The following is a 15,978-nucleotide window of genomic DNA, read 5'->3' as shown; positions in this document are numbered from 1 at the left end:
TTCAGTAAGAGCCCCCTACACTGTGCAGGTTGTCAGTTGGTGCCCTCTAGGGAGTTGGTAACAGTTAGAAGGGTGTGGTTGAGTGTGTTTTGTAAGTTGCAGACCATTGGATAGGGTTTTTGCCTCTGGGTATCCTGGGGAGATGTTTGCTGCTGGCAATCTCTCTGGTTGGAGACAGAGAACCAAATTAAGGCCTTAATAGCCTTATTGATTATCAATTAACTTGGGTAGATAAGATAGTGGTCATATTATAAGATAGAGAGAGTAGTGAATATAAGCTAGGGCTTTGGCCTAGCAGAAGATACTGCACTCTGAAGCTGATAGAAGTAGGATTTTCTAGAAAAATTTAATTAGGATTGGGATCTTGTGTATAGTTATAATCTATTCTAAGATTGCTTTCATTTCCCTCCTTTCTATTTCCTATCTGTATTTCCTAATAATAAATTAAGTGTTTTGCATTTAATAAATAGTGCACTGGCTTTTGACCAAACTCCTGCCCCCGACCCCATTTAACCCTTCATAGTACTCATGATGAAAATGCTTTCCAAAGTCAAAGGAGGAACGGTTGGAATTTGAATAAATCAAAGCACACCATTTTCTACTTTATTTCCTTCATGAGATTTTTATTGTATGTGTGATGAATGTCTTCTATCATGACAAGAGCAATACAGAAATATGTATTGCATGAAAGTACTGGTATAATCTATATCAGAATACTTACTGCCTCATGGAGTGTGGCAAAGAGAGGGAGAGAGAAATTTTGAATCCTAAAATGTCAGAAAACAATTGTTTAATATGTTTCTATATATAACCAAAAAAATCATGAATTTTAAAAATGTATATAGCAAAAAAAATAATCCACAGTTATATTCAGGACTATTTAATACATTGATTTTACTCAGAGTATGTATATCAATTTACCTTTTATAAATTTTACTCCATGCTGCCTCTTGATTCTGTTGCTTTATTCTGACAACTACCACTAAAATGACTTTTTCTTTCTATTTAGTTATTTTGTGTGTCTGACTTGCTGGCAAAAAGTGAAAAGATTCCCAGGGATCTTAGTACTTCAGTATATTTGGGGATATAACAGATTCAATAACTGGTGAATTTGTGTGTGTGTGTGGGGGGGAGGGTTAGCAATTCTTCCTCTTACTGCTATTCCATTAATGGTTTCCTTGACTGAAATATTCCCTTTAAGTTTCAAATCCCACTTTCCTTTTTTGAACCCTTCCTTTCTGGTTTAGTAAAACCTCTTAAGACTAAAGGGCAAATGAGGTTAAGTGAGTTGCCTAATTCACACAGCCAGAAAGTATCTGAGGTCACATTTGAACTCAGGTCCTCTGGACTTTAGGTTTAGGCTCATTTTCTTCATAACTGTCCTTGTGAATAGAACAAAGAGAGCAACCATTTAAAAAAGTTCTTGCTTCAGATTAGTTACCATCTTATTTCTCAGTCCCTACATTCTTAAGAATGTAACAAAAATAGTCAGGCATATATATGAAACATTACCTTTATTTGCTGGCAAATAAATGTTTACTAATGAATTAAAGGACTGATAATGCTTTTATATTTTTACTTTAAATACATTTTCCAAATGTTTGTTTTTAATTGATTTATTCATCTTATATTAAACATAATTTTCTTTAAGAATGTTTTGTCCAAATGTATAATTAGTGTACAAAATTCAGAGAATTCTTTTATTTTGTTATAATTCCATCATTTTCAGTCTTGTTATCTTTTTTTCTTCATAACACACACTGTGACACTTACAATGATAGCAACAGCTGCAACTGTGCCAACCACAGATAACACTATTGTTGAAATGCTAGTACCAGAAGGACTGAAAGGATCTTCTGGAGAAGGACTGAAAGGATCTTCTGCAGAAGGAATGATCAGAGATGCTTGAGCAATGTTTGATATAGGAGACATCAAGTTGGCTTTGTCAACTGCCTTAATAGCAAGAAAGATGGTAGTGCCATTTTCTATTAGGAAATCTGGTTTGAACATGAAGTCTTCCTTGGAGTTGGCATCATTTGGAATGAGGTCAGTAGTATTCACTTGAAGAGCAGCATCAAAGTTTTCTCTTAGGGTAAGGATATCTTTACTCATTTTTATAATATACTCTTCAGCTAAAAAGAGAAGAGATTGTTGGTTCAGGACCATGGACCATACGGGGCACACAGGGTATTCACTGGGAAGTTTGTCAAACAGAGACCAGACATGAGCCATGTTGTCAAACTGAGCAAGAATTAATTCTTTCTAGGGAAGCTTAATCTTAGAGGTACCTAAGGGGAACTTGAATCTACCATATAGATTAGTAGTAAACACTGACTGAAAACTCTTCATTGGCCAGGGAATTTGATCTTAAGGTCCCTTTAAGTAGAACTGGATCTAGCCTTTGGTCCATTTGACTGATCAGAGGAAAAATATCTCCCCGTGTGTAGAGGCAGTGTTTAATGTTTTAGAAGTCTCTGCTAGGACCTAACAGAACTGAATTGGGCTGGGATACCTACCTCAGTAGTTGTTAGAGTTATCCCAAAAGCCCCCATTACTGTTTATCTTTAAAGCTTTGACCTAGGAAAAGGGACAGGCCTAGTGGAGTCTGTAATTCTCCAATCATGGTCATCTGTATCCCCTCTCAGACCTTTCCCACACAGCTGCTATGACATGCTAAGAGATATATCTCTGAATAATTTCCTTAGAGGCTTTTCAAGTTAAACTTTGATTTTCCAGAACTTTGACCTTTTCTCTTTCACAGTTCTAGAATGACTTTTTCTCAAACTATATGTTTTCAATTTTAGCCAATGAATTGGCTTTCAAATCACTGTTTTTAGGATCTGTTATTTTGATCTTTGTAGCCTATCCATCATTTTGTGGGTTTTCTCCTTTTCTGTGTTGCCAGTGGGTCCCCTTGGCTCAGAATCAAAACCGAATGGGGCACTTACCTCGTCCTGTATCAAAGTCATCCCCAGGGGCTGTCCAGGTCAGATTAATGTGATCGTCTTCAACATTAGCCTCTAGGTCAATGATTCAATTTGGTGGGAATACATCAGGCACAGTAGTAGGAATATTTGATACGATAAACGAACCTCCTGAGGATGTTCTACTGAAACTTTGCATATTTGCTTGATTCTCATCTTCACTAATTTCAGGTTTTGGTGGATTCATTTTGATTTCACCTGCATAGAAGGAAGAAACATACCAATAATCTTGTCCTTGATGGTTGGTTCCATACAATTGCTATGAATTTCTGTTATTTGTTATCCCAGAACCTAGCCTAGCTAGCTCAGAGAAGTGAGATGTTAGTTGGGCCCACCTGGGCTCTAATGTTACCTCAGATACTAGCTGTGTGACCCTGGGCAAATCACTAAATCTCTATCTGCCTCAGCTTCTTCAACTGTAAAATGGGATAATAATAGCACTAATTTCCCAGGGTTGTGAGAAATACAATGAACTAATATTTGTAAAGCTGCTAGTACACAGAAAGCATTAAATAAATATTAGCTGTTATTATTATTTTTATCTTGGCCTTCTCTCATCTTCCCACCTACAAAGTAACTATTCTCATGAGCAAAGCCATTCGTAGTATGGGACAAGTTGTATGTTGACCCAGAATGCTGATATCCAGAGGGACATGCTTCTTCTACACATAGATGTCCTTTCTTCTTAGGAGGACTCATTTCCTCCACACAATCCTTCTATTGTCTCTACACATCTTGTTTCTCTACCATATTACTCTACTCTGTGACATAATCAACCCTACACTCTGTTGATCTAAAAACATCATGTAAACAAATTATGGATATTAGTCATTCAGGCTCTTCCCTTTATTAGGATTCCTCCATTGCAAATTCCTTTTATGATGTCTCTTCCTTTATTTCCAATAATGATTTAACTCATATCCTTATTGCTTGTGGATTTGCTCTTGTCTTATTTTTTCTAATTCTTTTTTTCCAGACATTATCAGATTACTAGGTTCTACCATTTGCCAACTTCAAATTGAACTGAAATCACTTCAACTAAGAAACAAAAAAGGGGGAGATGTTGGGGGCCATCAAGACATGATGTTTTGACATGGTCACTCTTGGAAACCAGGAGATCTCAAAGTGATTCCTTTGAAGGATGGGGACATCCACTTAATCCCCCTCTGTGCGACTTCTCTCACTAACATCCCTTACTATTGGAATTGCTATGATCATTGTTCTCTCCCTAGCTTCAGGAAAAATAATATGAGAGCAAAATAAGTGAAGGATTAATACTAATGCTCCCTATTATCCCCCCAGAATACCACCAAAAGATCATACTTACAAAACCAAACCTAAAAGACTATGTCATGGGTTAACTTCTGCTTATGCATATAAGTTCTAACAAAGCTGTGCTCAGAAATTCCTCATTCCTATGCACAGGACAAATTCTCCTAAACCAGTAAATCAATCACCCTAGGGAGAGGCTAGTACATCATGCCTCAGTGACTTGATTTACCAACTAAAATCCATCTTGGAAACTCCCCATGACACACTGAAAAATGATTAGTTTAATATTAAAAGTGAATTGTGTTTCTGTTACGTCTTTGATTCCTCAACTTGGCCACAGTGTTTGTTGATTGTCGTCTAGAACTTCTGATTGACTATCTATTATTAAAAGTAACAAATGATTTTCTTTGATTTTCTACAAGTTCAAAGCACCACGTAAGTTAATGAAAAAACTGACTTCTAGCTACACCACCTGTGATGAAATAAATTTTCCTTTGTAAAAGCTTTGTGTGGGTTGTCAGAATTGTAAACCTTAAAATTTCACAGACTTATGAATGTTAAAAAATTTTACTCCACATTGAGGAATCCTCCAATTCCCTACTTGAAATAATTCCCTACCAGATAGTGAGAATTCTACTTGAATGTGAAAACTCCTTGCCTTGGGAGTATCCCTACTCCACCCCTACTTAAGACTGCTTTAGGGAAGAAAACTCTTTGCTAAACAATGAAAGTACTTTGACCCATGCTTATGGAAAGGACAGGAAGTTCTTGAGTCATGCCTGTTTTTAGAATTGATACAATGGGATACTAGGTACCTATAAAGGTGGGGCAACTTGTAAACTTACTTAAACCTAAAAGGGTGAAAACTTATTCAAAGGTTTTTCTTAATGAAATTAGTAGACACAGCAGCATTTTTTCTGACTTACTAAAGAGATTAATCTACTCAGCTGTGAATTCAAAATGGGCTTTCTTTTAGAAAAACGTCTACTGTGATTGGTAGATGTAAGGACTTAGGGGAGGTGACATAAGAGAATTTGTCCTTAAAAAAGAGCTCAGAGAAGAGCTGGACTCATTCTGAGAGATCTCATTCTGAGGGAGCTCATTCTGAGGGACTCATTCCCTTGAGGACTGATGCTTGAGGAGAAGTGCTCTTGGAGGAAATCTCATTCTGAAGGAGAGCTCTTTGAGGAGCTCCTCTGAGGGGCCTCTGTCCCTCTGGAGGCTCTTGAGGAAGGACTCTGGCCTGGTGTCATTAGAATGCTTGCTTAGACAGATTTTGTGGTGAGTAATAAAAAACTGACTGATTTCTCTCTTAAGACTCAGGTCTAAGCCATATTGGCTTAAGGCCCTTCATACTTATTCCTTTCTTACTCTCTCTCTCTTTCTTTGATTAATCATTGTATAATTAATTAAATTCTCTATAAAACCCAGTTGACTTGGGCATATTCATAATTGTTTCCCTTTCCCTGGCTTCACCAAAATTTTAATTATTACAGAATCAATAGTAACAATGTAAGTATATAGAATGATCACAGAATGCTAATTAAACAATTTGTTAAAAGTTAATGTAACACTTATGAAATTATATGCTTTGAACATGTATGCTGATTAATGTAGCTGTATGCCAAGAAAATATGTATTCATTGGGGCATAAAAATAAAACAAACTCTGGGCCTGGGGAAGCAGTTCTGTGCAAAGCCTGTTCCAGGCTGACACTCCCACCTGCCTTCCATCATTCATTTACTCCTTCGTTGCCACACCTAGCTGAGGACTCCTGAAGTAATGATAAGGGTTGGACCCAAATCCTGGCAGTATATAGATTATTAAAATAGAAAAATAAAAGAGTAAGTTTGAAAAAGATAGAAGTTGCAAATCAAGTTGGATCACAGACAGAACTTTATGGAAAGGTTATAAAAGATATCAGAAAGACATTTAAAGAGGATCTGAAGCCTGAGTCTGGGAGTTTTAGTTCCTGTTTTTTTCTGGAACTTGGAGGGATCACTTCTTATGAGGGAAATAACTGACTTTGTGAGTGAAGTCATTTGACTTTACAGTTGAGGCCCTCTGACCAACTTTCCATTCTCCGAATAGAGATTTCAACAAGATTTCCATCTACCTCTATCTCTTGTGTTCCTAAACTTCAGTTAAAAACATATCTGTGTTCCTGTGAGAAAAGCCAACCTGAAGAAAGACTATACCTGTCTGGGATCAAGTAAACCTACAGACTCTTAGATATAGGCCTTGGGTGACTCTACCATTGGTCACCTCCTTATCAAGCAACTTGAATTTTATTACCTTACCAAAACTGTTTTTAGGAGAGACCATCATCAGGAGAGCTAGATTTAGGGATTTGGGGGATGGACAGACAGGGTAGGTTGCGAGTTAGCCTCCAGAAAGAGAAGCAAAATTCATGAGAATCTTTTAGCATGGAGGGAGGAGAACTAGAGAATTTAAATTAAGAGAAATTAAATTAAATTAAATTAAAACTAGGGCATTTCCTTGGCCCTCCTTCCCTTTACCTTTCCTTGTTTCATATTTTAAATTATATCTTTTTTTGTTATATAACAAATCAGTCAGATTGCATTATTGAGATTCAGGTCTGAAACCCTCCATTCTGGCCTGTCAGCCTAACCCAGACAGAGGCACTTGAATTTCGAAGTTACCACCTTTATAAGTGATATGACTCTCTTATTTCAAGGTTGATATAAGAAGATTTGTGTAGTTTTTAGGTAATACTAGGGAAGGTAGTTCAATCCCTTTCTCTCTCTTTCCTATCTTTCCATCTTTACTATTTTTTCTCAATTAAAACAAAATTTTATTGAACAACTGTCCTATCTTTGTCAAACTCCTAATTTTAATCCCTATATTTCTTGGTGAGCCAGGTAAGAGTTTATTAATCTTTTAATCTTCTGTTATGATTATTTTTTTTCTCACAAGTTATTAAATTACTGGAGTGAGCTAGAATTTTTAAGAATATATAGTCAGGGGGGCAGCTGGGTAGCTCAGGGGATTGAGAGCTATGCCTAGAGATAGAAAGTCCTAGGTTCAAATCTGGTCTCAGACACTTCCCAGTTGTGTGACCCTGGGCAAGTCACTTGACCCCCATGGCCTAGCCTTTACCACTCTTCTGCTTTGGAGCCAATATACAGTATTGACTCCAAGACGGAAGGTAAGGGTTTAAAAAAAAAAAAGAATATATAGGCAGTTCAGTATGGTGCTGGAGATCATGGTACATGTTGTGAAGGAGCAGTTTCCAGCCTATCTCAAACAATTCCTGCTCCCAGAGAGCTTTACCAAGCTGTTACAGCTCACAATTTTAGATTATCTCCAGTTATTACCATTTCTGAGATTATTTGTTCTGATAGGATCCTTGCAAATTTATCAAATTTGCTAAATAGTTTACCTATTTCTCTCCAATAAGAAAAAACAATGGAAAGATAGCCTAATGGAGACTTGGATAGAATTCCTTGAAAATTACATCTCTCAACTAGCCCAAATTATCTCTCAACCTACCAAAACTACCAAAACTACTTCTCATTTTACGCAATCCATCTCTCTGTTCCTCCTCCTCCTCCTCCTCCTCTTCCTCCTCCTTCTCTTCCTCCTCCTCCTCCTCCTCCTCTTCCTTTCACCTACTCCATGGCAACTCAAACAAAAAAGAAAAGAGAAAGAAACAAGAAATAATCTAGAGACATACATATTCCCCTTAAGAAAAGTATCCACCTTTAATCATTAAGAAGACATCAAACACTAGTCACCCCTCAAGACATTGAGAAATTTAAGCAGTATATTCCCTCATTTTGAGGATGAGCCTATAGTGGTTATCAGAAACCTAGAGAATATTTGTTAAACATATGACCCCACTTGGATTGACTTTGGAAATTTATTACAGGCATTTTTAATGGAAAGGGAGAAAAATAAGGTAATTTCTCTTGCTAATCAGGATCAAGAAAGGGGAGTAATTCATTGGCCCCAGCAAGACCCACAATGGAATTTGAATAATGAAAATCATTATATGAGACTGTGTCAGGCTAGGGAGCCATTCCTAAGAGCCATGAGAGCATATTCTGACAGACCTAGTTCCTAGACAAACTTTAAAGATCTCAGACAAAAGATTGGTGAAAATCCTTCCCAGTTCATGGACAGACTTATTGAGCTGGGAGGTAGATATATAGACCTGGATGTGACCAGAGAAAGGGATGTCAGACAGATAAAAATACAGTTTGTGAAAAACTATTGCAGGGTGGTCAAGAATTATTTATTTTAAACTCAGCTGTCCAAATTGGACTAGTATGAACCTTGAGGAATTAAGGAAAGTGGCAGTATATGTATATAATGGCCATGAAAAGAGAGATGAAGATGACAGTGACTTGGTGGAGGCATTAAGAAAAGAAATAAAAGTATTAAGGGGGGAAATGAAAAAGGAAATGCAAATTATGGGGTGGCCATGACCCCTTTGTGAGAATTTACAAATCAGATACCAATGTGTCATTTATGCAGAAAAAGTGGTCACTTAATATTAAACTGTAGAATCTGGAATCAGGTGTTCAGAAATAATGGAAACTTTTGGAACAACAACAATTCTAGAAATAATAACTATTCTAGAAATAATAATAAATATAGAACCAATACATACATACATACCCAAATATTTGTGGCTGTGGGTAGTATTGGAATATCTGTGGCTTAAAACCCTGATTCTCCTACAAGTTATATATACATTTGGACTTCTGCCTTCTGTTTTTCTGGTCTATTGAATTTTGGAAGTAGGACAGATATATTGTACTTAAAGTAAGATGCACTTGGTACGCATCCTCTAAATTGCAGAATTTCAGAGTTGCAAGGGATCAGAGTGGCCATCTAATCCATGTTATATGGAAAAAAACCCTCCTATCCAATAAACCTGAGTATTCATTCAGATTCAACTTGAAGCTCTCCAGTGATGGGGAACCTATTGAAGGGAAACTCATTCTTGAAGGGAAACTCTCCTTCCTGAGGCAGATCATTTCACTACGGGAACACTATAAATGTTAGGAAGTATTCCTTTCTATCAAGCTTCAGTCTTCTTCTTTGCAACTTGATCTTCTGGAGTCAAACAGAATGAGTCTAATCTCTCTTCCATGGATTCCTTCAAATACTTGATAACAACAGATAAATGTCCTCTGGGTTAAACTGCCCCAAATCCTTCAACAACTTCCATCAGATAAGAACAATTTTTAACATGAGGTAAAAAATGTATCATAGTTCAATTATATTGTTAATTGTAATCTATTGTCAAGAATGTTGCAAATATAAATAGCCAGGAATGTTAATATAGAAATATTAAGTGGGGAGAACTCTGTGACTGTTTGGGCCTGCACAATGGATAACAGCAGGAGACTGATGTTAAAAAAAATAACCTCTATTTAATAAATATTGGAAAAGGTTTGAGGAAAGGCAAGAAAAGGGAATGAAGGTTGAGGATTAAGATCCCCAAGTCTAACAGGGGGCTAAGCTTTTACCCACTTCCCTCTAGTTCATGAGCACTTGCTTCTTGCCCAGGCTTCCCTGAGCCTAACTTACAACTCCTTATCATTGAATGAAATCCCCCAAATCTATGCTGAATAACCTATTCTAAAAATTATCCACACACACATATATGTGTGTATGTGTGTGTGTGTGTGTGTGTGTGTGTATGTATCTTATTCACTGCCTTCTTATATCCCTTCAGATCACTCCTCCAACTCCCACTACTTTCTCAGCCAAGTCAGGCTTATGGCCCTTTGGTAGGCCTCAAAGGCCCTGCCCACTCTGCAGTCACACAGAGGGTAAAATACTGCCTCTCTCTTTCTTTTATATGTCTTTTATGTCTCCTTAGATCTCTTTCAGCTTTAAATTAGTTTGGTTATTTACTCTCTCTGCCAACTGCCAGTCCTTCTGGGCCTAGCTAGGCTTTCTGGTCTAAGTGGATCTCAAAATGGCTTGGCCCTCTCAGCCGCCACACAGAGGAAACACTGCCTCTCTCTTTCTCTTTTCTGTTGGTTTCTCCCACAAACTTATTCCAGAAACTCTAATCTGTTCTACTCCTTCACCTGACACTGGGTTTCATTGTTCCAGGTATGGAAAGGAAACTAGACTAATAGTTGGTGGGGGGAAGGGGCAACTGGGATATGCAGTTGGGTCTTGTGACTAGCACTTCCTTCCTGCCGGGGGTTGGACTTGCTTCCTGGTGTTGGAGGAGAGAGGAGCTTATTCAGCCCAGTCTGGTGTGATGTGCCGACTATTCTTGGTTCAGCCCGAAGATTCAGGCCCAATCACCTCTGAAATTTAGAACTTTTCTTGTTTGCTTTCTATCTACTGCTAAGATTCTGAATTAGACAAAGCAGGACTGATATAGAGTAGACGGGAGTGGGAGAATCCCTACGCCAGCCTCTGGGCCTGGCCTCAACTCTGAAGCTGAGAAAAAACTCCAATCCCAACTGGTTATTAAACATTATAATAATTATTTGAATTTGCATTCAGATAAGTGAATTATCTTTTCTGGTCATAGAGGGAGCTGAACTTCAGTTCAGTCATTCCAGGACTGACAGACCTTATCGGACCCCTGCTGCTTCCTCTCAGCAGGGGGCATCTCCCTCCTTTGCCTCACAAAGTAATATACCCTCTCTCCCCTTAAACTCCTCCATACCCCATATAAACCTCCCATTTATCCCCCATTTTCCCAATCTTCCATTTCTTTTCCCATTAAATATTATACAGGGAACAGAAACACCAGCTTTCTCCTAAGGGGGAAAAAAAACCCTCTGGAAGACCCCCTGCTGTGCTGGTCCACAGTTGGGAAAGTCCCAAGAATTGATCTGACCTTAAAGAAACCTTACCCACTATTCTTTACCATCTCTTTAGTTGCTAAGATCCCAATTACTCCTAATGGTCCCCATTAGCCCTAAGGCTTAATTAATTCTAATACCCCCCTCAACTCAAGACAGTACTGTATTTTTGTTTTGGGAGGTTTCTTACCATTCTCTACCCAGCCTGGTATGTAGAAGGCTCCGTTCACTTTGGGTCTAGATCTTTGGGTGTTTGTTCCTCCCAGGGCTCTCACTTTTAAGCTGTATCGACCGTTTTCCTTGTAGGCTGTGAAATATCTTGAGTAGACCCCATCATTCTTGAAAACATCAGCACCTTTGTTTGGAAATAAAGGAGTTAATAAGCAGCACCAAGATAAAAAAAATTCTCAAAAATACAGTTGGACATTGGAAGAAAATAGACTCTTCATATGTGTGTACACACACACACACACACACACACACACACACACACACACACACACACACACACACATCAGTCCTAAACAAAAACACATTTCTAAAGTATTTCAAAGTTTTCAATGTTTATTACAAACATGTCCTCATTGGAATCTCCCCATAACACTGTAATGTAAGTCCTACAACATTGATTGGTGCCCTAGAGGCAACTTGTATTAAAGATAGCTGATTGTTAGGTTTTCAGGAAGATAAATTTAGATTTGTTGTATTTAGAAATGTTGTATGCAACCCCCCCCTCCATCCCCAGACATTTACCAGCACAGCCCAGAGGAAAGCTATTGCATACCCATTATACCAGTGAGAATACTGAAACTGTGATTAATGATGTGACTTCTGCACAGTCAAAGAACTAGTTAGAGTAAGGGACAGGCCTGGAACCCATATTTCTTTTTCCTCTCTCAATTCCCCGGAGCCAATCTTCTGCCAAGCCTTGTGAATTCTATGTCTTATCATCTCCTATATTAATTTCTTTCTCTCTGCTCAGGCAGCCTCTACCCCCAACTCAGGCACTTGGGTGATTATAATAGCCTCTTAATTGGTCTCCCTGCTTCCAGAGAAACTCTCTGTGGTCCATCTTCTCTACATCTGCCAAACTGATAACCCTAAAATACAGCTCTGAACATTTCCCTTTACTGTGCAAAAGTCTTTAACTGCCTCCTATTGTCGCTAAAAATCTTCTATCTTTAAAATCCTTCCAGAACCTGCCTTTTACCAAGCTTTAGAGCATTACTTTCTATTACTTCTTTTCATCTGATCCTCATTCCAGATGCACTAATGGGCCAACGATGTCCTGTAAATAGCGTTGCATCTCTCACTCCTTTGCAAAAGTGTCCCACTGGGCCCCCATTTTGGAAATGTGCTTTTTTCCCTTCTTCTGATCTTTGGAATCCACAATTTCCTTCAGAGCTTAACTCCACACAGAAGGTTTTTGCAGATTATCCTTACTTGCTAGTTCCTTCCCTTTCTTCTCCCACATCCAAATTATTTTGAATTTGCTGTGATTTTACTTATCTGTTTATATGCTGTAGTCAGCCAGGTGGAATTCAAGCTCCTTGAAGGTTGGGATTTTTGTACTATGTGGATATATTTCTAGCTCCTAGCATTGTGCCTTACTTGAGTCAAAACCTAAGAAATGCTTCTCAAATTCTACACGTTTTTGTTAAATGGACATCATACAAAGGGCCGATAGAGTCCCCTCCCCATAGTGCACAATCTTTCCAGGGGGAAGAGAAGACATCTTTGTTGAAGGTGGATGAACTGGGGACAGAGGCAGGTGGTGGTGATGCTTGGTCAGTGTGAGCATTATCCTTCCTGCCAAGGATCATGGAATGACTCCTTAGGAGTCCCTTCCCTAAAGTGTTTCCCTACAGTCGAATGACTTTGAATTTTTTTTTTGACAAATGCCTTTTAAATGGGTTCGATAGTTGATTACATTCTTCTGCGGTTATTGGGGTTCATCTAACACCAAGTTACTTTGGGGAATAGGACTCTCTTGTGCTCTAAGAGAGAGCCTTAATGGTTGTTTATAGGTTACACATTTCCCCTAAGATCATAAGATTTTTTATCTGTCTTTTTTAGGTAACGAGGGTGTCATTTATGTTTCCAAGTAAACAATTTTCCTGGGTCTCAAGCCTGAGGCTGACATTCATTTAATTCAACTCAATATGCTATAGATTCCCTGGAGACATCTTAACAGAAAGAAATTATGGAAGCCTCATGGAATACAGGCATGGCCATGAGTTGTTTAAAAGTATTTTGGGGGGATAAATAAGGGCATAAATGGCAGGTATATCAAACTCGCCAATGACACCGAGCTAGGAGAGAGAGCTAAAACTATATCTCTGAGAGGGGGAAGATGTAAAATAATCTTACCAAGCTGGAATATTGGGCCAAATCCAAAAAATAAGCTTCAATTGGCATAAATATTATGTTTTATGTGTAAGTGGTGTCAAAAAATAAAATTCACAAGTACAAGAAGATGAAGAGGATAGACAAGGTATGCTTAGACTTTGCCAAAAAATCCAAGAACTGATGAAGTAAGACTGTCAGAAAAAGATCTGGGAGTTTCAGGAAAATGCAAATCTCCTGTGAGTCAACAACGAAATAAAAAAGAAATGAATATATGTCCTAACAAAAATATAGTATGGTAGCAAAAAAGACGCTGCGGAATTCTGAGGCTGCATTTTGAGAGGCATAGTATTCAGGATGAGCACTGTGATGACTTTGCTTTGGTAAGACAAGATCTGAAGTCTCCTGTAGAACTAAGTGATAATACTTTAGGAAAGACAAGGATAAGTTGGAGACCACCCCTATTAGCTGTGGGGAAGATATAAACCTGCATCTGTATAGAGAGTTTCCTCATATGGGTGTTCACTATATTAATGAAATCACAAATTAATCCTAATGCTGCTGTATTGAAAATGTTCTCGGAAAACCATACTAAACTAGATGGCAAGAGAGGCAGCCATTTTCTAAAGAAATTTAGGAGAAAAGAGACAAAGCTGAGTCTTTGGCAGCATCTGGGATTTGGAGATGCACCATTTTGGAGTTTGCGTGCAATGAAAAGGTATCATACTTCTTTCTTAAAAGAGAAAGAAGCTTGAGGTTTTTGTGGGGGATAAATTACCTGCACCATTATCCAGGAGTTCCAGAGTCACTGTTGTTCCATCTGCTGATTCTATGAGGGCTGTTACATTGGCTCCTACAATAGGCAAGGATCCTTGGCGAACTTCTGCATAAACAATCATTGGGCTAGGGAAGCTGCTGTTGTCTTTATTCATTCTAGAGTCCACCGTGATGGGGGATACATTAGGATTTGCAGCACGAGAGGTTACTGTCAGAGTCAGGGTTTGTGCACTTGATTTAAGACTATAAGTCCAAATTCCAACCTGAAAAATGCAGAAGAAACTCATAAAAGCAAAACTATGTTCATATGTTATCTATCTTTTCTATTATCCACTATCTATCTTAAGGTCATCTGATTTATACAGGTGAAATTCAAGAAGACTGGAGAGTTTATATGACTTTGGTTCTCTATCAGCTATGATGGTCATTTCAGTTCTTATGAGAAGGGAATCTAGACTAGAAACTTCCCTGCAATATGTATGTCTATTATTTTTGAAACTTTCGCTGTGGAAAATGTGATCTTAAAGATATGCTCTTACCATAATTCCTTCTTCTCAGAAGCAAGGCAAAGATTTCAGTTGGTAGGACACAGGAGACCTCAAATTCTGGATAGAGAAATGGGGGTCCTAAGAGTGTTCTCAGCAATCAGAAAAGGTTTCTATAACTTCTTGGCCTGTCCTTTTGACCTCCCTTGGACTCTAGCCAAGTTTCTGCCATTCTGATAACTATTTGAAAGTTCCTTCCTTGCTTCAGTATAATTTTTTAAGCCTTTGTCTTTTGTGGTCAATTTGTAGCATTTCTAAGAAAACATAGAATAAAATTGTGCTTTTTTATATTATAAAAACAAAAAACAAACAAACAAAACCCCTATTGTAACTCAAGAATACTTGGAATCCTAATATGAAAGACTTCACTCCCTTTCTTTGAATTTTAAGAAAACACAAGAAACAAAGCTGGGTCCTCACCTGGGCAGTGTTTGGTATTTGGAGGTATGCCATTTGGGAGCTTGTTTCCACTGCAAAATTTTTATATATGTTGCCACTGGGATCCATGACAAACATTTCAGGTTGTTGTGCTGTCCACATGACAAGAAATAGAGTGTCTTTTCCTACTGTGCTGTCAAAAATAACTGTGCCATTCATCCAGTCTTCATTGGTCAGAGTAACTCCCTTACTGTCAAGCTGTTAAGAAAGTGAATAAAACATTTAGTAACTGAGCAAACGAATAACTCATCAACAAGTCATATTGCAGTTAATCTGAAGGAGGTGTCAATGAGCAGAAGAGTACAAATTGCAGGAAAGTTTCCAACCAACATTGGTAAAGGGAATTGCCTCAGCTGGGAGTCCCTTTACCAATTAAATCAGAGGTCCTTTCCTAATCCCTGTGGTTAGCAACCATTAGAAGAAGACAGGTGTCATGGTTACCCAAATGTGCATGAATAATATTCCTGGCACAAAGGACACGAAAGACAGGATTAAATGAGACTCCTTCGTTTTAGTCTAAGGCAATATTCAAGTTTCACATCTTCATTCTCTCCCTCTGCTCTTTTTGTTTTCTGTTTTCTATTCCACTTCCCTTCTAAATCGGTTTCTCTCCATTGCAGATGTGGAGAACACATAAAACTCATCTAAAGAGTTTCTTGAGTTCAACTCCCTGATTTTGAATCAGCTTCCCAGCAGTAGACAGGCAATATTTTTGTTGGGTGGAAGGAATATCGTGAACAAAAGCTCACAAGGAGCTTGTGTTCTGATTAGGGAGTTGGAACATGTGAAATAAACCTTTGCATACATGAT

The 15,978-nt window shown here is 38.2% G+C and overlaps 1 protein-coding gene across 1 annotated transcript in view; it reads right to left on the bottom strand.

Annotated features, from left to right (window-relative positions):
• Positions 1-1,513: 1,513 nt before the first annotated feature.
• Positions 1,514-15,978, bottom strand: part of LOC100618928 (calcium-activated chloride channel regulator 1-like) — a 61,565-nt gene continuing 47,100 nt past the window's right edge. Inside the window, 5 exon segments of the mRNA XM_056815393.1 lie at positions 1,514-2,132; positions 2,949-3,182; positions 11,253-11,417; positions 14,187-14,448; positions 15,151-15,366. Coding sequence (XP_056671371.1) covers positions 1,735-2,132; positions 2,949-3,182; positions 11,253-11,417; positions 14,187-14,448; positions 15,151-15,366 — 1,275 coding nt within the window. The 3' untranslated portion in view covers positions 1,514-1,734.

The sequence above is a fragment of the Monodelphis domestica genome, chromosome 2, assembly GCF_027887165.1.
Source record: "Monodelphis domestica isolate mMonDom1 chromosome 2, mMonDom1.pri, whole genome shotgun sequence".
Classification (NCBI taxonomy): Eukaryota; Metazoa; Chordata; class Mammalia; order Didelphimorphia; family Didelphidae; genus Monodelphis; species Monodelphis domestica.
Note: the sequence above shows the minus strand (reverse complement) of the source record. Positions and strands in the feature narration are given on the sequence as shown.